Genomic DNA, 24,636 nt, shown 5'->3' with positions numbered 1-24,636 from the left:
AGATTTGCAGATGGAAGAATTATTTCACTCAAGCTGAAATATTGTGCAGCTTTACATTTTTCAATGGATATCTTTACTAATTCAGATCATATGGTCGTGCACTGTCAAAGCAATAGTCAAATTCATTTGACAGTATGAGATGGGTGTGTAGAAAATATCATAGTAAGACTACATTTATTTTCATGATATATTATCAATGTAGGATGTAAAAGATCATATGCATTTTATTTGTAGACCACGATAATTGTCATATATCATATTTCAATGTCTGCAGCTACATATGGATAAACTAAAGAGTAGATATGAAACACAGATCTGCAGAGAAATTTATTATACTGTTAGACAAAAATGTCAAAATTTTTGCAAAAACTGTAACACTATATATTAAAGAATAAAAGTGTAAAATTCATATATGACTGAACATAACTTTACCACAGGTGACACCAAAAGCACAATGTATTTAATAATACATACAAAAATTAACTGCTCAAACTATAACACCTATGGCGAGCAGTTCATGTTAGGATAAAAACATACTTTTTAAGTAATATATGAAATAACATAAGGCCCTGTTTAAAATGCATATTAGAAATTTAATAATGAGTTTCGGAAGATTCAGGGGAGTAGCTATAGGGAATGGAGAGGTGCTCAAAGGCTCTTAGTCACAGCAGAAGAGGCGGTATTATAAATGGCACATGGTAGGCAAGGGAAGTAGTTTCATACGCTGAACTGGGGCCTATGAGTTTAAAGTTAGCTTTTGTGGAGATTTGTTGTAAAAAAAGATTTGGGTTACTACACATAGGCATATCTTACTTGGTTGAGATGGCTCCAAGTGAGCATTTGTACCTCTGGGATTTGATTTCAGTGCGTGATTTGAAGCAATAGGTTTATAAGATTGCCCCGTTGCTCTGTATATTGCCTGTACCCAGAGTGCTCTGTCTTGTTCATCATCACTGGCAAAGATAACAGTGTCCCCTTCTTTCACTGCATTGAAAAACCACCGACCTCCTTGGAGACCTGTCAACATGGAGAGCACGATAAAAGAAATGTTTACAACTAATATTTTAACTATAGTAGTTACAAATTTACTGAAATGCATAATTTTTCTAATTACATTTTAATTCAAGTTTTTTTAATTGTTTATTTCTGTTACAAAAATACTTGAAAACTGAAAAAATTAAAACTGCATATACAATCATGGCCGTAAATGTTGGCACCCCTGAAATTTTTCTAGAAAATGAAGTATTTCTCACAGAAAAGGATTGCAGTAACACATGTTTTGCTATACGCATGTTTATTCCCTTTGTCTGTATTGGAACTAAACCAAAAAAAGGAGGGAAAAAAGAAAGTTGGACATAATGTCACACCAAACTCCAAAAATGCTCTGGACAGGTTTTGATAAATCTCACGCTATATCATTATACCAATAAAGAAAACATTTTAACCCCTTCCCTCTTTGGCGATTTTTTATTTTTGCACTTTTGTTTTTTCCTCCTTACCTTTTAAAAATCATAACCCTTTCAATTTTGTACCAAAAAATCCATACGATGGCTTATTTTTTGCACCACCAATTCTAATTTACGGCAAAATGGAAAAAAAACATTGTGCAACAAAATGGAACAAAAAACCCCATTTTGTAACTTTTGGGGGCTTTCGCTTCTACGCAGTAAATTTTTTGTTAAAAATGACACCTTGTCTTTATTCTGTAGGCCCATACGATTTAAATGATAATAGGTTTGATTTTGTATTACTTCTGAAAAAAATCGTAACTACATGCAGGAAAGTATATACGTTTAAAATTGTCCTTTTCTGACCCCTATAACTTTTTTAATTTTTCCATGTACGGGGCGTTATGAGGGCTCATATTTTGCACCGTGATCTGACGTTTTTATCGGTACCATTTTTGTTTTGATCTGACTTTTTGATAACTTTTTATATATTTTTTTATGGTATAAAAAGTGACCAAAATTATGCTGTTTTGGACTTTGGAATTTTTTTGCGTGTACGCAATTGACCGTGCGGTTTAATTAACTATATATATATATATATATATATATATATATATATATATATACTTATAGTTCGGACATTTATGCACTTAGCAATACCACATGTGTTTATTTTTATTTACACAGTTTTTTTTTTTATGAGAAAAGGGGGGTGATTCAAACTTTTATTATGGAAGGGTTTAAATCACCTTTATTAACTTTTTTTTGCATTGTTATAGCTCCCATAGGGGACTATTATATACAGTACATTGATTCAATACACTGGTCACTGCCATTGCATTGCAATGCATTAATCAGTGTTATTGGTGGTTGATTGCTCATGCCTGGATTTCAGACTTGGAGCAATCAATCACAGATGGGACGTGCAGGAGGCAGGTAAGGCACCCTTCTGTTGCGTTCTAGCTGATCGGGACATCGCAATTTTACTGCTATGGTCCTGGTCAACCCGACTGGGCTGCCTGATAGCTACTACTTTCACTTTAGATGTGGCAATCAACTTTGATCCCCGCATCTAAAGAGTTAATGCCAGACATCAGCCCGGCTTATAGCAACCGGGACCCATCGGGAATGATGCATGCTCACCTGCTGCATGCATCATACCTCGGGAGCCGCTTATGGATGTTTATAAACGTCCATAAGTGGCAAGGGGTTAAAGGGGTACTCCACTGGAAAACATCTTTTTTAAATCAACTGGTGCCAGAAAGTTAAGCATATTTGTAAATTACTTCTATTTAAAAATCTTAATCTTTCCAGTACTTATCAGCTGTTATGATTCACAGGAAGTTCTTTTCTTTCAGAATTTCCTTTCTGTCTGACCACAGTGCTCTGTGCTGACACCTCTGTCCATTTTAGGGACTGCCGAGAGCAGGATAGGTTTTCTATGGGGATTTGCTCCTACTCTGGACAGTTCCTAAAATGGACAGAGGTGTCAGTAGAGAGCACTGTGGTCAGGCAGAAAGGAAATTCAAAAAGAAAAGAACTTCCTGTGGATCATAAAAGCAGCTGATAACTACTGAAATGATTAAGATTTTTTAATAGTAAATAAGTAATGTGCAAATATGTTTAACTTTCTGGCACCAGTTGATTTAAAAAAAAAAAAAATGGTTTCCAGTAGAGTACCCCTTTAAGTTTACTTTTGTCTTTTTAATGAAATATTGCACTTTAAATTGGCATTGTCAGATTCAAAAACATTTTATATGTTGTACATCTTTGCAAAACATTAACCTTTCTAATATACTTTATACGAAAATGTAATTTCCTCTACATAGAAATTATGGCTTATAAAATCATGGCTGTGTCCAAGCTAAAGCACAGGCATGGACAAAGTACAGTAAGTGAGGGTGGGCTAGCACTCCTCTGTGCTCTTTTCCGTCAAATAGGACAGCCATGATTTCTATAAAAAAAAATCTTATGAAGTATATTAGAAAGGTTAATGTTTTGCCAAGATGTACAACATATACATTTTTTTTGTATCTGACAGTGTCCATTTATAGGAGGAGTACTGCAGTGTTACTTATCCCCTGGGACCCCCCCCCCCCCGCGATCTCCCGTACAGGGACCCGGCATTGGCGCGGCTAATGCGCGTGTTGTCGACCTCACTGAGGTCGATGACACGCCCCCTCTATGACGCTCTATGGGAGAGGAAGGGATGCACAAACGCTGTATCTCAGCCTCTCCCATAGAGATACATGGAGGGGACGTGTCGGCCGTGGAGTCATGCTGCAGTCGACACGCCTCCTGCATGGCGGGGCCCCGTACAGTAGGTCACAGGGGGTCCAAGCATTCGAACACCTCGCGATCAGACACTTTTCCACAACCCTGCGGATAGGGGATAAGCGTCTAACACTGCAGATCTCCATTAAAGAAAAATAATTATACCTTACACGTGGGTCATACATAAAAAGATGTAAAAACTGACAGACAATAAAAAACATGGAAACAAACCATTTGGCAATGGAAATATTCACACAGACAAAAAACATTTTAAGCTGTTAAATGATCACTTTTATCTCAAACAACTTCCCTCCATGTGATAGTGTGAGGGATCCGTAACATATTTGTAAATTATTTTCTTACAATATCTTCTTACCCCAGAAAAAAGCTATACATTCTTGGTCACTAGTTGTCTCACTGCTCTACCCTACAAGGCAGATTCCAGTGGACCAGTAGGACAGACGGCAGCTAGCATGAGAAGAAATAAGGGTAATGTGGACAAGTGAGTGAGCACTCCCTCCCCAAGAAGGTCTCCTCCAATCAAGGATTGGCTATACAGGAAATGAGGCACAGGATGACAAACAGCTGATCCCTCTCCCTGCTTCGTGGAAGAAGGAGATACAGGAGAAAAGTAATTCATCACACTTTCACGCTACCCAAAACTGATGATAGACCGGACCAAAGTGCCCTAATTGCGACCAGTGGTGATCTGATGTTTGTCATGGGTTGGTGTCCTGTCCCGGCATGCATGCCTATCGCGTCAACCTATTTGCCTTACTGGAGCGTAAACTGGGAGTTAAATTAACTGTGGACCCACTCCTGATCCTGTTCCATATCCCAACGGAGGATTTCACTCTGACATTCCTAATCCATAAGTTTGTATTAGTGGCGAAAAGATTTCTACTGGCACATTAGTTAGTCCCTTCCATGCCTTTCACTGGGAAAGTGCAACAGTAAATGAAAAAGATACTTACTGTTTAATCAGTTGGAAGTGGGTAGGATGGCTGATAAATCGGCCAAATCTTTCTTGAAGAAATGGAAGACTTTTATTTATACTGTTTTGTCAAACTAGTGGTAACCCAGTTCAAGGATTCCATTTGGTATCTACAAAGAGCTATATCTGGATCCCTGGGTAGGCTACTACTACCTTAATGGTTGATCGTGGTCATTTCTATTCTTGGAACACTGACTGTTTCTTGTTGGACCATAGAGGTATATTTCGGTAAGGTGATCTGCTAATTCTTTGTTGTTGATGAAGATGGACATCAGTTTGCTATTGACGTTTGTGAGCTGAGGGTGGTTGGGAGAGTGTGGGTGGGTTACTGTCTAGCTCATTTGAAATTGTGGGATGCTCAACATCCTTGTTCATATTTGTGATTTATGTATTTTTTGTGGATTCCTTGTATTCTTCTTCTCACAAATATTTTCAGGGGTATTCGTCCATGTGTTTGCTGTAAGTTATGTTACGTTGAAAATTTAATAAAAAGGAGTGAGTGACAATTCGTTTCGTTTTCATCTACAATTATTTCCATGTAATGCAAGTATTTACTAAAATAAGGTCAGGAGAGCTAAAAGAGCATCTTTAGTTGTTCTGCCTGTGACTTCACGGTAATTTTTATATATATATATATATTTTGACCGCCGGCGGAGACAAATTTGCGAGCTAAGTGCCTCACTATTTCATAGTTTCACATTTGCATCTATTACACCATAGCTGTATAGCTCTCCATGTTTTAACTGCATATTCATGTTGCACCTATATCCTTGTGCTGGCAGTGTGCTGCTGCATTCTTCTGTTGCTATATATATATATATGTGTATATAACTTTTAATCATAATTCACTTTTGTGTATTCCATATTGTGTCTTTCCTTCCTCCCCCATTCCTCCTTGTATGGTTTCTTTCAAATGCATTCTACTCTTCGCATTAAGCGCCTTAATACTAATGAAGTCCAGATGTCTTTAGAACATGCGGCAGACTATGGTAGCTTTTGGTATCAAGTGACTTAATGTATGCCTAAAATTATCCTCCCATTGTTTAAAAATCAAACCTTGGAATGTATGAGGCGTCGTCCTGATGCTTTATGACTAGGAGAATAAAGATTTTGGCTCAGAGAGAGAGAGAGAGAGAGAGAGAGAATGAGCGTCCCTACCAACATGTATCTGTGTCTTTTTTGCTTTGAACAAATGCCTTCCTTGAGAATATATGTCAGCTCACAGACAAATATGAGGACGCTAAGAATATTACCATAACATTTGGGGGCTCAAGGTCTGGGATCCCAATTAGGTTTATAGGGGTGATCAATAAGGAACCCCAATATGGATGGCCAGGAATTGCATAAAGTCTACAAATAAGGCTATTGCTTACAAATGTGTCTTCCTGCTAGACCATGTTGATTGTCTCTATGTAACTCAATGGGATAAGAAAAAGTCCTTGTTTGTGATGCTGTGTATGCTTGTGATGAGTGCATGTCCCTGTTGTTCATGTGAGTGTAATGTGCTTAGTATTCATGCTTTGGTGGAAAATTAAGGAATGATTGAGCAGTCGAAGGTGCAGTAGTGAAGGTATGGCATTATTAGGGAGGAGTCCCAGTGCACAATAGTTATGAATAAGAGGGTGTAGCAGTTATACCGGAACTTAGGTTGGCGGATATTAAACATATCGGAACTTATGTATGGCGGATATTAAACATATTGGGTCTTATGTTTGGCGGGTATGGTAGGGGATAACTTACTGACTGTAGTGTGAAAACAGGGTGGTGTGTAATCAGGTATTTAATAACATATTGGGTCTGCTTACCGGGATAGTGTCTGGCGGGTCTGCTTACCGGGACTTTGTCCGGCGGAGGCCTCTACTGAGTTCCGAGATTTTGTCTGGTGGGTAGCAGTAGCTATAGGAGGCAGGGGACTGATCAACTCCTGCATTTTTGGAATGGGTACGGCTTCAAGAGTGTCTGTGGAGGCAGACAAGCCCACTCTAGGAGATGACTTCTCCATAGTAGTTTTGTATGTTGTTGAGAAAGCTGATAAGTTAGTCCAAATTTTAAGATCTATACACGTGATAAGACAATATATATATATCCAACAAAAAAAATGGTAGACTGAAAAAGCTATAAAGCAAATATAATCTTTATTGAAGTCACAGGTGATCAAGCGTAACGTGAAAAGCTTGTGAGGGAAACGTGCTGTATGACCTACAGGTATTGTGTGCTGCACTGGGGGGGGGGGGGGGGGGGGGAACCTTTCCTGTTTTAGTGGGGGTACATATTTCGCCAGTCTTTTACTTTCTGCCATCTGTCCATATGTTCTATGGATACAGATGCATTTGGGGCCAAAAAGGGTGTGTGCAATAGATCCTGACGTATGATAAATGTACTTTGCCGGGATCCTTGCATTGCAATATATACTTTTCGGTAATACTTACCCTTGTGCCTGTATGATTAGTACTGTATTTATACATCTTATTTGGCATCCCGGGAGGAGAAAAATGTTTCCTTTCTCCACCCAGTAGACTTTTTTGCTGTGTTGTTCTGTGCATTTTATGTGTTTGTATTGTACATTCTGTGACTCCAATTAAGATTATATTTGATTTAGTTGATGATTCAACTAGGTACCAGTCCTCAAGTTATATGTAAGTGAAAGTTGGTGAGATGTAAAGAATAGATGGAGATCCAGATATTAATTGAAAAAATATAATATATTTATTAAAGGTGATGTTGTTCGCTGGTATCTAGTGTCCCTGCAGGGCCCTTGCATGGGACAAAAGGCGCAGCGTAGAATAGTAAAAAATTTATAAAATCAATGAATTAATAATTCAATAAAAAGAATAAAATAAAATAAAACTTGCATCTATAATTCATCCAATGTTGGCACCAATAGTGATCAGTTAACAGTGTGCTTAACTGCTCAGTCTCTTATAAGCACGAAGTGATGCCGGTAGCCAAATACACTGTCAAATAGCGGCTTGTTGTAACAGTTGCAGTATCCAATCTCAATAAACAATGTATTAGCCGATGGTAGTGCAGTGTAACAAACTGTCTCACAGATTTACTTGATGAGATGTGAAGGATAACAAAGTCCGGTGCACAGCACCACTCACCACCCTTGCGACCACTGGTATTGCTGGTATCGGCAAAGGAGCTGTTTCGGTGATGTGGCACGGAGGTGTCAAGCCTCCGGCAGTAACGGTCTGTATCTCCTGTATCCGGCAACATTATAGGTAACGCTGGAGTTGTCCTCTCCGCAAGGTCCGCGGCTGGCACGGATGGCACACTGTTAACTGATCACTATTGATGCCAACATTGGATGAATTATAGATGCAAGTTTTATTTTATTCTTTTTATTGAATTATTAATTCATTGATTTTATAAATTTTTTACTATTCTACGCTGCGCCTTTTGTCCCATGCAAGGGCCCTGCAGGGACACTAGATACCAGCGAACAACATCACCTTTAATAAATATATTATATTTTTTCAATTAATATCTGGATCTCCATCTATTCTTTACATCTCACCAACTTTCTCTTACATATACCTTGAGGACTGGTACCTAGTTGAATCATCAACTAAATCGATTTTCTGTACTATTTAGACCTTTGGGTGAAGGTAACACCAGTTAACCTCAGGTATATTTACCCACTGAGTGAGCTACACCTTCTTTTATCTAAGATTATATTTGCTTTATAGCTTTTTCAGTATACCATTTTCTTTGTAGGATAGATCTATATATATGGGTAGCATATACCGTGTTGGCAAAGTTTTTTTTTTTTGTAGGATTATATTAAATGTGATAACACAAACTAAGAGAGGAGCAGATTGTTGTTAGCAGCTTGTTGGGATTGGAGAGAGAAACAAAATGGAGTCTCAAGGTTTTGATGGAAAAGCAAGTGGTGAGTGAGAAATGGACTATAGAATGTCTAAGGCAGTTGAAAGTTTGAAACATAGTGATGGTTGATGGACAAAAGTATTCATATACAGCAGTGTGATTCTTGAGCGCAAATTATGATTTGATTTAGTTATATTGTAGTCATCTGAATGGTTATAGTTAAGTCAAAGTTGTTGGCTAAAAGTAAATGAAAATAATTAGGTAATGAAATTAACACGGATATACAGACATACATTTTGGTAGCCTGTTGATAGGATGTTAAATAAGAGATATATCAAATATTGAATGAAGAGAGCCTTTGTTTCAGGATTGAGAGATAACTTCCAGATGTATGAATGAGATAATTGTTTTCAATCGTGGGGGCAAAAATGAGATGATGATGAGGAGTGCTTAGTGCTATAAAATGCAGAGGGCGTAGTAGGTCTCTAGGAAAGCTGTGTGACACATGATTGTTACTTTGATTTTGTGTATGAAATTATATGATGACGTTCATAGGATGGTTCTTATGATATATAGTATGTTGAATATGTGTGATGTGTATTAATGAATCAGAAATGCATGGAATATGACCAGTGAATATTTTCTTTGTGAAGCTGTGTTGTAATGGATCCTTTTTAGATTGGTAAAGAAGAAAAGAAAATCCATGTGGTATTAATTGAACCTATTTGATGATATTTCATTAATTTCCTAATAAGTTTTGTTTTCACAGTTGTGCAGGATGGATGAAAAAAATAAAGTTTATGAGGAAATGCGATTGTCCGATTATATTATAGGCGTAACAAGAGAATAGGTTTGGCCAAGAAATATAAAATAAAAGAGGATATTTAAAAAAATGATCACTATTTAATGGATAGTATAATTTTGTATTACCTAAGCATTTAAAATCAGCTAATGGTTTACTTGATTATAAACAATGCGCATTGAAGGTGATTTTTTTCCATTTTTGAAAGAGCTCTGTATATGTTTGAATTTTTGCATTTTTGGTGAGACTGTGTTGGGCCCTGTGTGTTGTTCGTTGAGTATTTGTACATACATGTCGGTATTGTTACATGTGTATTGTATGTCTCCTTGTAAAGTGATACAGGAATCCAATCAGTTACTAAACATTAAAGGGTTATTGATAACTGATCATAAAAGCAAAAAACCAGATTCAAACGGGTGGTGACAAGTGACATAGAGGAGTGGGAGGAGAAAGGTGGGGCTTATAGGGAGAATGACAGCCTCCTCTCCAGAAATACAAAGTCACATTAGACTTTAATAAAATATATATTTACTGTTTGAAATTGAGTATGTTTATAGTACCTGCATACACAATGTAATATATCTACATTCATGGCCATAAATATTGGCACCCCTGAAATTTTTCATGAAAATGAAGTATTTCTCACAGAAAAGGATTGCAGTAACACATGTTTTGCTATACACATGTTTATTCCCTTTGTGTGTATTGGAACTAAACCAAAAAAGCGATGAAAAAAAGCAAATTGGGCATAATGTCACACCAAAAATGGTCTGGACAAAATTATTGGCACCCTTTCAAAATTGTGGAAAAATAAGATTGTTCGAAGCATGTGATGCTCATTTAAACTCATTTGGGGCAAGTAATAGGTGTTGGCAATATAAAAATCACAAACGAAAGCAGATAAAAAGGAGAGAAGTTCACTTAGTCTTTGCATTGTGTGTCTGAGTGTGCCACATTAAGCATGGCAACAGAAAGAGGAGAAGAGAATTGTCTGAGGACTTGAGGACCAAAATTGTGGAAAAATATCAAAAATATCAACAATCTCAAGGTCCATCTCCAGAGATCTAGATTTGCCTTTGCCCACAGTGTGCAACATTATCAAGAAGCTTGCAACACATGGCACTGTAGCTAACCTCCCTGGGCGTGGACGGAAGAGAAAAATTGATGAAAGGTATCAACGCAGGATAGTCCGGATGGTGGACATTCAAATGAAATTAAACGCTATGGCAGGAGACCCAGGAGGACCCCACTGCTGACTCAGACTTAAAAAGCAAGACTACATTTTGCAAAAAATACTTAAGTAGGCCAAAATCTTTCTAGAAAAACATCTTGTGTACAGATCAGACCAAGTTCAAATTCTACTGTTTACCGAAAACCGAATGAGGCCTACAAAGAAAAGAACACAGTACCTACAGTGAAATATGGTAGAGGTTCAATGATGTTTTGGGGTTGTTTTGCTGTCTTTGGCACTGGGTGCCTTGAGTGTGCAAGGCATCGTGAAATCTGAGGATTACCAATGGATTTTGGTTCGCACTGTAATGCCTAGTGTCAGGAAGCTGGGTTTGCATCAGAGATCTTGGGTTTTCCAGAAGGACAATGACCCCAAACATACATAAAAAAGCACCCAAAAATGGATGGCAACAAAGAGCTGGAGAGTTCTGAAGTGGCCAGCAATGAGTCCAGATCTAAATCCCATAGAACACCTGTGGAGAGATCTTAAAATTTCTGTTGGGAAAAGGCACCCTTCCAATAAGAGAGACCTGGAGCAGTTTGTAAAGGAAGAGTGGTTCAACATTCCGGCTGAGATGTGTAAGAAGCTTATTGGTGGTTATAGGAAGCGACTGATTTCAGTAATTTTTTCCAAAGGGTTTGCAACCAAATATTAAGTTAAGGGTGCCAATAATTTGGTCCAGACCATTTTTGGAGTTTGGTGTGACTATGTCCAATTAGCTTTTGTTCCTCCCTTTTTTGGTTTATTTCCAATACACACAAAGCTAATAAACATGTGTATAGCAAAACATGTGTTACTGCAATCCTTTTCTGTGAGAAATCCTTCATTTTCTAGAAAACGTTCAGGGGTGCCAAAATTTACGGCCATGACTGTATACACCCCACGTTGCATTTATTTTAATAACATCAATTTTAAGTTGACATTGCAATGTTATAATGATAAAATATTTGTAATATGAAGATGCTGAAAAAGAAGACAGTTCTTTGGTAGCTTTGCTACTCTCAGATTATGAGTGACTGTCTTGAATTTATGAGGTTAAAAATTCAAGAGCCATGATAGAATATCAGAGAATACATGGTAAATGCTGAATTGTAAATCTAAGCTTGCTCCAAGTTGTGCAAAAATGTAATACACCAGACATGGTATATGGTGACCACACGCAGAAGTTCTACTTCTGTAAACCACTTGATCTGAGCTGTTGGTTCAGAAAGTACAGTTGCAGATATTCATTGAGATCTGTAAGGGTGCTGAAGGTAAGACATAATGGGTATGGGTACACTTTTATTACCGCCCACAAATATGGGCCTATTGGAGTAGAGATTTTCCTGAATCATAGGGCAAACAAATCAAATGTAGAATCTGTAGTTTGTAATTCAAATGGTTGAAGTCCTAGAGCTATCAGAGAAGGTGGCCATCATAAAGATCAGACCCACATGAAGGAAACAACCCCAGAAGCCAAGGGGACTGGATGGTGAAGAAGGCTGTAAAGGGTGCAGTGCTCCTGTCCTCCCCATGGTTATAATACAGAGTATACAGGTGGATGGGAAAGTGTGGATCTGTCTGGTTAGGTCTCTTACAGGAACCAGCAACGCATGCTGAAAGAGACCAATGGAAGGAGAAAGAGGTGGTAAAAGACAGCATCTGGAGAGTTGGTAAGAAACAGTGTGCCAACAGCTTTGTACCCCATGGTAACATATATGGCCCCATACACTAAGCAAAGGGGAGCTATGTGCGATGTAGTATCCGTACATTGGGTGGCGTCAGGATTCAACAATGAAAAAAAGGAGGTTTGTACAGACTTGCATTACTTGCATCTGTTATGGCCTAGGTAAAACAATAAAGGTACCTGACCAACACACTCCATGACCATCTTACCTGTTTCAGAGACTATGAGTAGACTTCATCTAACTGCCTAAGGTGGACCAATATAAGTATGTCCTTGCCTGACTGTACTGATTTCCTAACCATAGATACAGTAAAGAATACAACTAAAAACCTTGTATAATATGTAAGGTGATATGAAATTCCTATGATCCAAATACTGTAATTGTTACCCAGTTCCTTAAACCCATGATGAAGCTAGAAAAATATGCACTGGATGTTGCAAAAGACTGTGAATCCTGAGTTTTTATAGTGTAATTGTACAAATGAATGGCGTTAATGGACAGGATGAAAGAAAGAAGACTGAACAAAAACATTTACAACCATGAAATGCTTGAACAGATAACTAATTGATCTTATGGCCTGATATCTATCTATATATTCTCTGATAACTGTTAAATCTAAGTCTTTACATAACCATGGTTGTTCCAGAGGAGAAGATAATCACACCGGAATGTTAGGATGTGACATTGTATAAGGAGAATCAGTGGGTAAGCATTAGTGTCCTGTACAAATAGCAGGGTGGAGTAAGTATCTTAATGGGTGATAATGTTCTCACCAAAATAGAAAACCATATGAAAAACAAACATCAGTACAGTAATGCACTAGCACAAGTATAAAGCAAGTAGCTATCTGACTAAAATGCAACAGACTACAGGTCCCTGTTATAAGGTGCATGGTGATATACAAGCAGCAAGAATACAACACATGATCATTAATACAACCAGGCAATGCCCATGCACCTGACTAGCACAGCTCACCTCCTGCCCCGAACGAGTTTTCGCTCAGTTGGCTTCCTCAGGGGGCGTGTCTTAGAGATGTAAGAGAGCAGTATTTATGGTGGCAGGTAACGAATCATGCGACGCAGATTCATACACGTGACCCCTATGTTGCTGGCGCGAGATGTAGAGTGGTGGTATGCACCCACCTGTAGGATGTGACATGGTCCGGCAGTCGCCTGCGCTCCAATGAGCGCACCCGAATGTCGGGTCGCAAGACAGGAAGTGGAGGTCACGGGACCGGATGTGGAGGTCCCGGACCACTCACTTCCTGCTGCAGACGGCAATGTCAAGTAATGCGGGCCCGGGCTGTGCACATAAGGTGCGCAGCCTGGTGATGTCATGGCAACAGACGCCAGCGATCATGTCAGGCGCATTGAGCGATAATGGTGATAATGTTATAAGGAAAAGGAATACTTAGTGTAAAAATATAAAAAAGGTAGGCTTAGCCAGTAAGTGCTAATTACCATAAGGCATGGGATACTTGGGCATTAAGTGTGAACATTAGTTTCTAGAAGGTACCAGATAATAGAGGTTGTAGTTGTTTATTATGATATGGTCTGCATAGCTTAGTTGGTTGAATTCAGTTGGTTAAGGGTGTTGAAAATGGGTTTGGGGAATATATAGTATCAATTATCTAATAGAATTAGTTTTTGTTTAATGTATGTATGTATCTTCTCCATTGAGGTGGATTATGTATGGAATTTTATTTTATTTTATTCTAAGTAGCACATAAATAAATGGGTATACATATTGTGAGAATGTATAAACATTGACCTAGTAGACAGGTGCCTCCCTAAACATTAGTAATTGTTTTAGTTCCGACCTTATTAATGTATGAACATTTAGTAAAACAGTTGGTATGATGTAGCATCCACAAAACATGTCAAAAGATAGATACATGTAGCCAGGAAAGGTGAACCTGGAGGTCTAAAGTGAAATTATGGTTAAAAGAGGGGAAACAATATATATATATATGTGTGTGTCTGTGTGTGTCTGTGTGTGTGTCTGTGTGTGTGTGTGTGTCTGTGTGTGTGTGTGTCTGTGTGTGTGTGTGTGTCTGTGTGTGTGTCTGTGTGTCTGTGTGTGTGTGTCTGTGTGTCTGTGTGTCTGTGTGTCTGTGTGTGTCTGTGTGTGTGTGTCTGTGTGTGTCTGTGTGTGTGTGTGTGTGTGTGTGTCTGTGTGTGTGTGTGTGTGTGTGTGTGTCTGTGTCTGTGTGTGTGTGTGTGTCTGTGTGTGTGTGTCTGTGTGTGTGTGTCTGTGTGTGTGTGTCTGTGTGTGTGTGTCTGTGTGTGTGTGTCTGTGTGTGTGTGTGTCTGTGTGTGTGTGTGTGTGTCTGTGTGTGTGTCTGTGTGTGTGTGTGTCTGTGTGTGTGTGTGTCTGTGTGTGTGTGTGTCTGTGTGTGTGTGTGTCTGTGTGTGTGTGTGTCTGTGTGTGTGTGTGTCTGTGTGTGTGTGTGTCTGTGTGTGTGTCTGTGTGTGTGTCTGTGTGTGTGTCTGTGTGTGTGTCTGTGTGTGTGTCTGTGTGTGTGTCTGTGTGTGTGTCTGTGTGTGTGTCTGTGTGTGTGTGCGCGTGTGTAACGTGTAATCATAATTCACTTTTGTGTATTCCATATTGTTTCTTCCCGCCCTCCTCCATTCCTCTTTGTATTGTTTCTTTCAAATGCATTCTACTCTTTGAATTACACGCCTTAATACTAATGAAGTCCAGATGTCTTTAGAACGTGTGGCAGACAATGGCAGCTTATGGTGTCAAGTGACTTTTAATGTATGCCTAAAGATATCCTCCCATTGGTTAAAATCAAACCTTGGAAAGTATGAGGCGTCGTCCTGATGCTATGTGACTAGGAGAATAAAGATTTTGGCTCAAAGAGAAAATGAGCGCCCCTACCAACATGTAGCTGTGTCTTTTTGCTTTGAACGAATGCCTTCCTTGAGAATGTATGTCAGCTCACAGGCAAATATGAGGACACTAAGAATATTACCATAACAGTTTGCAGAGTGATACAATTTTGCAGAGTGACTGGTAATTGACCACTATATGGTCATCCCATTCATTTGAATGAGTCAAACGGAGTAAGATAGTGACTCCAGTCAGCTCATTTTTGAACCGTATCAGATTTTACTGCTGAACTGAAAACTGTGGTCTGAGACTGTATTGCTAAATTGTGGCCTCAATGTAGCCTAAGTATGGTTTACATATGTGAGAAAGTGTTGAAGGGTGTGATCAAACACAAACTCTTTACCATGGTTTCATGCTAAATGTGGGCTGGTAGGTGTTTGTGTTCAAGAGCTCCTTCTCAGTCCTACCCTGCTCACTAGCATTAGTTACACTTATGTATTGGTTTATCAAACATTTTGCCTACATTGGGTGTTTGTTAATATTCTCAAAGTCACCAGGAAAGCTACGCAAGGAAGAAGGAACGAACAACTACTCACTCTTGTCAACGGTGGCTTTATTCAGAACAGGTGCATTGAGACAGACAGGTACGTCCACAGCAGGAGCGACGTTTCGCGTTTACACACTTCTTCCGGCTCACACCAGGAAAGCTATTGCTAAAAACTGGAAGCTTTCCTTCACTCTCAAACCTTACAAAGCAATCACATTGATCAAATGGTTTATGTGCCTTAAAATGATTTATGCCATAGATCTTTTCTCCAGAACTATGCTGTACACAGAAAGGGTGGTTTTCTAGCTCATACACTACCTTGTGACTCTGATGAAAATGGTGCAGCCAGTTTAAAAATAAATGTAACCCTATTCTATACTGTTGGATGAAATAAGCTGAGTTAATTTATTAAATTCAGAAAAATCTTGAACAGAGTCATTTGGTGAATCAGTATGGGGCACACATACTAGAAACTGATACATGATAATGTACTACTTTTTAATACTTATAATGCCCTAATTATATAACATTTAGAAGATGTGATTGGTATGTAAATGCAATTGCCCATTAATCTATCGGTGCCAACCAATGCCTAAACACAAATAAAACAATTTCATTGTTTTATCTGTAAAAAAAAAAAGTTCCTATATATTTATACACAAGGGGTCCCCCTACTATGTCCCAAGTCATTGACTGCCCATCACTGAGCTCCGACCGACTGTGGCAATTAGAGATGAGCGAACTTACAGTAAATTTGATTCGTCACAAACTCCTCGGCTCGGCAGTCGATGACTTATCCTGCATAAATTAGTTCAGCTTTCAGGTGCTCCGGTGGGCTGGAAAAGGTGGATACAGTCCTAGAAAAGAGTCTCCTAGGACTGTATCCACCTTTTCCAGCCCACGGGAGCACCTGAAAACTGAACTAATTTATGCAGGATAAGTCATCAACTGCCGAGCCGAGAAGTTTGTGACGAATCGAATTTACAGTAAGTTCGCTCATCTCTAGTGGCAATGCGTCTGCGCAGTAGAAATACAGGAAGTGCGGGTGGGCTTAGCACTTTACTGTGTGAGTTTACAGCCTGTAAATAATAGTACAGGGAGAGGGAGCAGAGTGGCAGAGAGTTAGAAAAGAGAGCGGAAGCAGGGCTGTAGCTGCACACCTCATCAATCACAAGGACACTTGTTATATGGCCAGAATAATTAGTAAAAGTGTGCTGGCACTCTGTTACAATGTGAGGGTGGAAGCTTAAACATGTATAGTGAGGTATCAAGCTTTCTCACGGGACTGCCCACTGTGAACAGCTAGGGGGAACCAGAGAAGCCAAAAAATATGAAAACTAACTAGACGGCACCGGTCTCAAAAGGCATCAACAGTAAGTTATTAGCTTTATTTTTGGGGTTAATTAGTGATAACCCCCTCCCACATACTCTCACCGCCTTGCTAACCTCTTTTTTGGTTTCTTTATTAAACCCGTAAAGGGTTTAAATCAACTGGTGCCAGAAAGGTAAAGAGATTTGTATATTACTTCTATTAAAAAAATCTTAATCCTTCAAGTACTTATTAGCTGCTGAATACTACAGATTAAATTATTTTCTTTTTGGAACACAGGGCTCTCTGCTAACATCACGAGCACAGTGCTCTCTGCTGACATCTCTTTCCATTTTAAGAACTGTCAAGAGTAGAAGAAAATCCCCATAGCAAACATATGCTGCTCTGGACAGTTCCTAAAATGGACAGAGATGGCAGCAGAGAGCACTGTGCTTGCGATGTCAGCAGAGAGCACTGTGTTCCAAAAAGAAAAAAAAATCCTTTGTAGTTTCCAGAAGCTAATAAGTACTGGAAGGATTAAGATTAAGAGAAGTAATTTACAAATCTGTTTAACTTTCTGGCACCAGTAGATTAAAAATAAAATAAAAAAAGTTTTCCACAGGAGTACCCCTTTAACACTGACAGACTATATAACACTCCTATAAACCTTTATTATCATAAAAATCACTGACATTGTGACCAGTTACTCTGGTAACCTATTATCTGTTTTGTTGTATTCAAACTGTCATGTTGGGCAGGGATTGAGTGAAGCCATAATCTTGCCCACACCCTCTGTCCCCTGCCTACTTGCGTACCCGTCCTAAGCAACGGGTCCACAACCACGAGGATGTTCCCTACCTACTACGTGCAGGGACAGACAGAGTCAAAATAAACTACAAAACAGTAGGAGTCGGGAACAGTTGGAGGCACACAAACTAACAGAGATACACTAAGAGATTGTGAAGTAACAATGCAAATACCAGTAGAGAAGTCAACAACCAAGCCAAAAGAGTACCAAAATAGACCATAGAGATATAAGGAGTGCTAGCTTCAGTCCACAGGTAACTTTCACAAGCAAGCACAAGAAAAAGTGTCTTCCTTACATATAAGAGTGTAGGTGAAAGATGAATCCTGATTTAAAGAAGATACCAGAGTACAAATAGGCTGGGAAGAAACTCCAACCACACCCAAGAAGCTCAGGGCGTTGTCCCAGTAACCAAAGTAAAGAACAGAGCTATGCAGAATTAACCCTATGGGTGCAGAGAGAACCAGTAATTACACCACAATCCCCCTTTTTTTCAGAGCACGTCTGCCATTTATAAAAATAAAAAAATACAACTTAATTTATAATTCACACAAGCACCTTCAAGCAACTTTGCCATGTTAACTAATGTAACATGTTAACTATGGATGTGTTCAGATGGGCACAACATGGGAGCCCATCTTATGGATACAAAATCTGAACCTTCTGCAGGTCATCAGTAGCAGACCAGTCTGTATTTAAGGCTGTATAACAGTTAAGAGCAAAAACAGATATAGGATAATAAGCTAAAGGCATAAGTAGGCATTACAGTACCCACATTAAAATGATGAACAGAACAAAGACATATAGACACCATCCATTGTTATGCAATCCTACTGCATCTGCTATGGAGAGGTCGACAGCCTGGAACAGAAGAGCCTGGGGTGTCAAGGGAACACGAATTGCCCAGTGGCTAGCAATGTAGGTAACTACCATGTCCCAAAACTCATCCCATAAAATAAAAAAAACACAATAGCCATGGTGCATTAAAGGGTACCTCTCATCAAATAAACTTTTGATATATTTTAGATTAATGAATGTTGAATAACTTTCCAATAGCATGTTAATGAAAAATATGCTTCTTTCTATTGTATTTTTCCCGATCAGTCCTGTCAGCAAGCATTTCTGACGCATGCTGGAGTCCTAAACACTCAGAGCTGCCAGCCTGCTTTGTTCACAGCCAAACAGGCTGTGAACAAAGCAGGCTGGCAGCTCTGAGTGTTCTCCTTTGTGAACAAAGCAGACTGGCAGCTCATAGTGTTTAGGACTCCAGCATGAGTCTGAAATGCTTGCTGCCAGGACTGGTAGGTAGACCCCTAGTGGTCATTTCTTCAAAGTGGAAAATTAAATAGAAAGAAGCATATTTTTTAATAACATGCAATTGTAAAGTTATTCTGCATACATTAATCTATAATATATCAAAAAATTTTTTTTGATGAGAGGTACCCTTTAAATCTCTCTCTCCAACAGTCATTGATGATGTTGGCCCTAACCTTCTCCCATCCCTACAGAATTTGAACCCACAAATCAGGATCCTGCACAATAGATGCCACCACGAACATATAACAATCAAAGGGGGACATATCTCTGAGGCAGAAGTTCTGGGTGTCCACAGAGGTCGAAGCACCTGGACAGGAAAAAAAAAAGAGAGCCCCTACACCTTATGAACAGATTTCCAGGTCAGAATGGTGTCCCTGATCACCAATGAGCATTTTATATATGAATGGGGGGGGGGGGGGGGGAGAGAGAGAGATCAAGTAACTTGTCAGGATGAGCAGATGTGTGTATACAAACATGAGGAGTGGCACTATTTCTACCATCAGGTGTATGCTTTTCAGGCTCCATTTCTAATTTGGGTTGCTTGTGAGCAGGTGGGTAGAGACTAGCCTCTGTTTCCCATACAATGCACACCACAAAAGAGAATCCTGCCGTACTATATCTCTTTATAGTACACCCTTAAAAGCAGCAGCATTAAGGAATAAGGAAGCAGTACTTAACAGTCTAAGATGTAAAGGAAGCCCTGGGGTGAGATCTAGTTAGCTTGCTCACTGAACTTACATGTCTTTGGAGTGCAGAGGAGTGAGATGACAGGGAAAGTAAGTTACCTTTTTTTCTTAGTGATCTGCTAGTCCCTCTTGTATCACTCCTGTTGCTAGCCCCTCTATACATTGTATTACACATATGTGATGTAAAAGATAATAAATGTCACTAAAAGTAATCAATAACAAATACCATCATAAGAAATATGTTACCTGACTGAGGATCAGTGTAATCCACAGTGTATCCTTCTAGCTGCATCAGCTCTTGGGGTTCTGCTTTCTTTTCTCTGTAACTACACATCGCAAATGTGTATTGGCTCACCTGTTTACGAATAGACATGTTCACATCATAAATACATCACAAGCCTTATAGGGGCTCACCTTTTAACAGAGCTAAAAGTAGAAAATAAGCCAAATGGTAACTTCTTCACCCTAGTACTTCTGTGCTATTCTTGTTCCAGCTATGATGAATTATACTGAAAAATTGTCAACATAGCTTGTGGTGGAAATAGGAATCCCAGACACAATATAGGAAGCACTGTGGTGGAACCTGAAGGATGCCACAATAAAGTCAATGGGGTCCCTTAGTTGCCGTGGGTATCTATTGTATCCACATGGTGTTGTGAATGTAATTTCTGACAGAAAACATGATAACTGTAAACTTTACCCCTACCAATGAGTCCATAAACCAGCACTGTCTTTTCCATGGAGATGGAACACAAAAACAACAGTTTTTATTTCCATTGCATTAAGAAAAACGTCAGATCCTTTCACTTTTTTTTCACATTATTTTATGTTGCAGCCTTGAGCTACAATAAAAAAGTAAATACATCAAAGTTTTTTTTCTCATCATTGTGCATTCACCACCCCCTATGAAAACAGAATGTTCGATATCTTTGCTAATGTATTGCAAAGGAAAAACTAAAATATTGCATTAACATAAGTATTCAGACCCTTTACTCAGTACTTAGTTAAATCACATTTTGCAGCAATCACAGCCTCCAGTCTTCTTGGATATCATGCCACAAGGTTTGCACCTCTAAACTGAGGACTTTCTGCCATTCTTCTCTGTAAAGCCTCTAAGCAGGTCTAAGCATTCTGGACCGGGTAAGTATGGAAGAGATTTATTATTCAAATTAGAGGGCTTTTTCTTTTTTTGCTTACATTGGGTGCATGTAAGTCTTTTGCTCATACACAAAAAAAAAAAAAAAAAGCATTACCAAAGGCAATATGAAATTTCACTTTGCAGTGTAATCAATTTAACAAGTGTGAATATCGCACAAAAAGCCAGATCTGGCTTACAAAACTGCCTTTGGAAAGCACTAAAAAAGTCACACACCTGCGACTGCTCTGCGCCATTCTGACACCATCCTGCAACGTTTCATTTCAATTTGCATTGCAAAGCAAGTTTGATAGGTTTGCCTACATGCGTAAAAATTAACAAGCCCAAAAGGCACTGTGATAAATTTAGGGCACGTAGGCAATCACAAAGGCAGAAAAAAGGAGTTAAAAAATGCTTAAGTATTATATTGATAAATGTTGAATAGAGCAAAGTACAGTTAATAGGGAACAAAGTCTCCCTGTCCAAAATGCTGATAAAAGGAACCCACAGAATGATGCATCAAAATCTGTCACCGTAGTGATAGTATTGGGCAGGTGATAAGCAGTGGCTGGTTTCCTTCAGACAAGACATTTAGAATAGAGGCCATAAAGTTTAATCTGGTCAATCAAAAGGCAAAAAAAAAAACAGGAGCGCACCTTGTGAAGACTGTATGGATTAAGAGGTGGAAAAGAAAGGTAAATTGTCTCCTTACCAAATGGTGTTATACTTTGAGCACAACACCTAAAAGCATATGTATTAGATAGTGGTCAGCAGCCTCGTAGTACATCAGACTCCAAGGAAATTGGTTAATGCAATTAGAGATGAGCGAACTTTCAGTGATTCGATTTGTCACAAACTTCTCGGCTCGGCAGTTGATGACTTTTCCTGCATAAATTAGTTCAGCTTTCAGGTGCTCCGGTGGGCTGGAAAAGGTGGATACAGTCCTAAGAGATTCTCTCCTAGGTCTGTATCCACCTTTTCCAGCCCACCAGAGCACCTGAAAGCTGAACTAATTTATGCAGGCTAAAGTCAGAAACTGCCGAGCCGAGAAGTTTGTGACGAATCGAATCACTGTAAATTCGCTCATCTCTAAATACAATCATGGACATCACATGTAAGGTCCGTAAAGAAAAAATTTAACTTCGACATGGGAGCTTCTCCAAAGGAAGGATAAGGGGTGACTTCCAATGTAAAGAACAGAACATTTAAAGGATAAAGTGCTACGCATAATAAGCATTTCTAGCCCAAACTGCTTACCAAAAAAACATTCTGTTCTTTATGTTGAAAGCCATCCCTTATCCTTCCCTTGTAGAAGCACTTGGTTTTCGCCACATTTTTTCTGTATGGAGCCCTACCTGTGATATCCAAAAAGTTCAATCTTGGTCTCTTCAGACAAGAGAATCTTCTGTCTCCAACTCACAGTCTGTGTCTCCTGTAGGAGCTTTTACACTCAGGGTGGGTTTCAAAAGGGGTTCTCCACTGGTAAACATTTTTTTTTATCAACTGGTGCCAGAAAGCTAAACAGATTTGTAAATGACTTGTATTTAAAAATCTTAATCCTTCCACTACTTATCAGCTGCTGTATACTACTGAGGAAGTTATTTTCTTTTTGAATTTACCTTCTGTCTGAACACAGTGCTCTCTGCTGACACCTCTGTCCATTTTAGGAACTGTCCAGATCCCCCATAGCAAACATATCCTGCTCTGGACAGTTCCTGACATGAACAGAGGTGTCAGCAGAAAACACTGTGGTCAGACAGAAAATAAAATTAAAAAGAAAATAACTTCCCGTGAAGCTTACAGCAGCTGATAAGTAATGGAAAGATTAAGATTATTAAGTAGAGGTAATTTACAAATCTATTTAACTTTCTGGCATCAGTTGATTTAAAAAAATATATATATTTTCAAGCGGAGTACCCCTTTTACTGAGGAGAGGCTACTTTCTGACCATTTTTCTAAAAAAATCAGGTTGATGGAGTGCTGTAGTGATCGCTGACCTTCTTGAAATGTCTCTCATCTTCACACAGGATCCCTTGAGCTCAGCCAGAGTGACTACAGGGTTCTTAGTCATCTTAATCATTGCACGGTTTCAGTTATTAAAGGGGTACTCCTGTGGAAAACTTTTTAAACAGTTAAGTTAAACAGATTTGTAAATTATAAAAAATGAAAAAGGTTTATTAAACATCAATTGTACCTTATTTATAAAATATAATGCATGTCAAAATCAGATAAAATCAAATAGAATCAAGATAGCACTGAATATATTGACATATAACCGTTGGGCCCTAATGGAAAAATGAATGAAACACTTCTTAGTATTGTAGAAGCACTAGGTGCAATCTTATAGTTGTCTGCTGGTACAGAATTCCGCCCAATTAGCACTCACCCGATCTCCGCCGCTGGTCTCGTACTGCGACGGCCCGAATGTGAAGTCCTGTGGCTGTTTGTGGATTATACCAATGCTGAAGTCCTCCAAATAGTTGGATTTTCTGGTTCTGTGTTAGCAGGGATAGATGTTTCGCAAGCCGAGACTTGGGGATTGACTCCAGCAGCAGACCCCAGATGCACAAGTTCCACGGTTGCACGATGTGCTGGTTGTAGCTCAGCGCTCTTAAACACAGGCAGGAGGTCTCACTTAGGACGAGCAGACTGCGTGTCCTGATGTGTCCTGATGTGTGGAATGGAGACACAGGTGGGGTTGATGGATCTGTTTTAGTAAAAGCTGGCTTGGATAGTGTGTTAGCAGTGCATTATTCTTAGTGCTGCATTCAGACTGTAAAAAGCTCTAGACGCGTTTCAGGGTGCTTGATCCGACCCCTTCCAACTATTTGGAGGACTTCAGCATTGGTATAAACCACAAACAGCCGCAGGACTTCACATTCGGTCCGTCGCAGTACGAGACCAGCGGCGGAGATCGGGTGAGCGCTAATATCATACAAATACACAGGTGGCAAATTCTTTCATTCCATAAACTGTCTAAAACAACCATTTTCGTGACTGTGCAATATATGCTTAATGTGCACCAAATTATTTAATATCTTCAGGTGCCGGACTATCGGAATTCTGTACCAGCAGACAACTATAAGATTGCAACTAGTGCTTCTACAATACTAAGAAGTGTTTCATTCATTTTTCCATTAGGGGCCAACGGTTATATGTCAATATATTCAGTGCTATCTTGATTCTATTTGATTTTATCTGATTTTGACATGCATTATATTTTATAAATAAGGTACAATTGATGTTTAATAAACCTTTTTCATGTTTATAATACTGTTTCCAAATTTTATTGTGTACCATGAAAGATGGTGAGATCCTTGAGGTGTGGTTAATAAAAACATTTTTAAAGTGCTCTATTTTGGTCGATGGGGACTGACTATTTAACCACATACACCTCGGATACTTGGTTGTGAGCTGCACACATATTTCTTTTATTTCAGATTTGTAAATTACTTCTGTTAAAAAATCTTAATCCTTCCAGTACATTTTAGGGGCTGTATACTACAGAGGAAATGCTTTCATTTTTGGATTTCTCTTCTGTAATGATCACAGTGCTCTCTGCTGACCTCTGCTGTCCATTTTAGGAACTGTCCAGAGCAGCATATATTTGCTATTGGGATTTTCTCCTGCTCTGGACTGGACAGTTCCTAAAATGGACAGCAGAGAGCACTGTGGTTGTGACAGAAGAGAAATCCAAAAATGAAAGCATTTCCTATGTAGTATACATCCCCTAAAAAGTACTGGAAGGATTAGGA

At 39.0% G+C, this 24,636-nt stretch overlaps 1 protein-coding gene across 7 annotated transcripts in view; it reads right to left on the bottom strand.

The window, feature by feature from the left end:
- CADPS2 (calcium dependent secretion activator 2) overlaps positions 1–24,636 on the bottom strand; it is a 707,505-nt gene that overhangs the window by 467,607 nt on the left and 215,262 nt on the right. For all 7 annotated transcript variants that reach the window (XM_056573788.1, XM_056573791.1, XM_056573793.1 and 4 more), the window contains exons 10-11: positions 19,993–20,101; positions 814–1,017 (exon numbers count right to left, since the gene is read on the bottom strand). In XM_056573788.1, coding sequence (XP_056429763.1) covers positions 814–1,017; positions 19,993–20,101 — 313 coding nt within the window. The remainder of the gene's footprint in view (positions 1–813; positions 1,018–19,992; positions 20,102–24,636) is intronic.

The sequence above is a fragment of the Hyla sarda genome, chromosome 4 (assembly GCF_029499605.1).
Source record: "Hyla sarda isolate aHylSar1 chromosome 4, aHylSar1.hap1, whole genome shotgun sequence".
Taxonomy (NCBI): domain Eukaryota; kingdom Metazoa; phylum Chordata; class Amphibia; order Anura; family Hylidae; genus Hyla; species Hyla sarda.
Note: the sequence above shows the minus strand (reverse complement) of the source record. Positions and strands in the feature narration are given on the sequence as shown.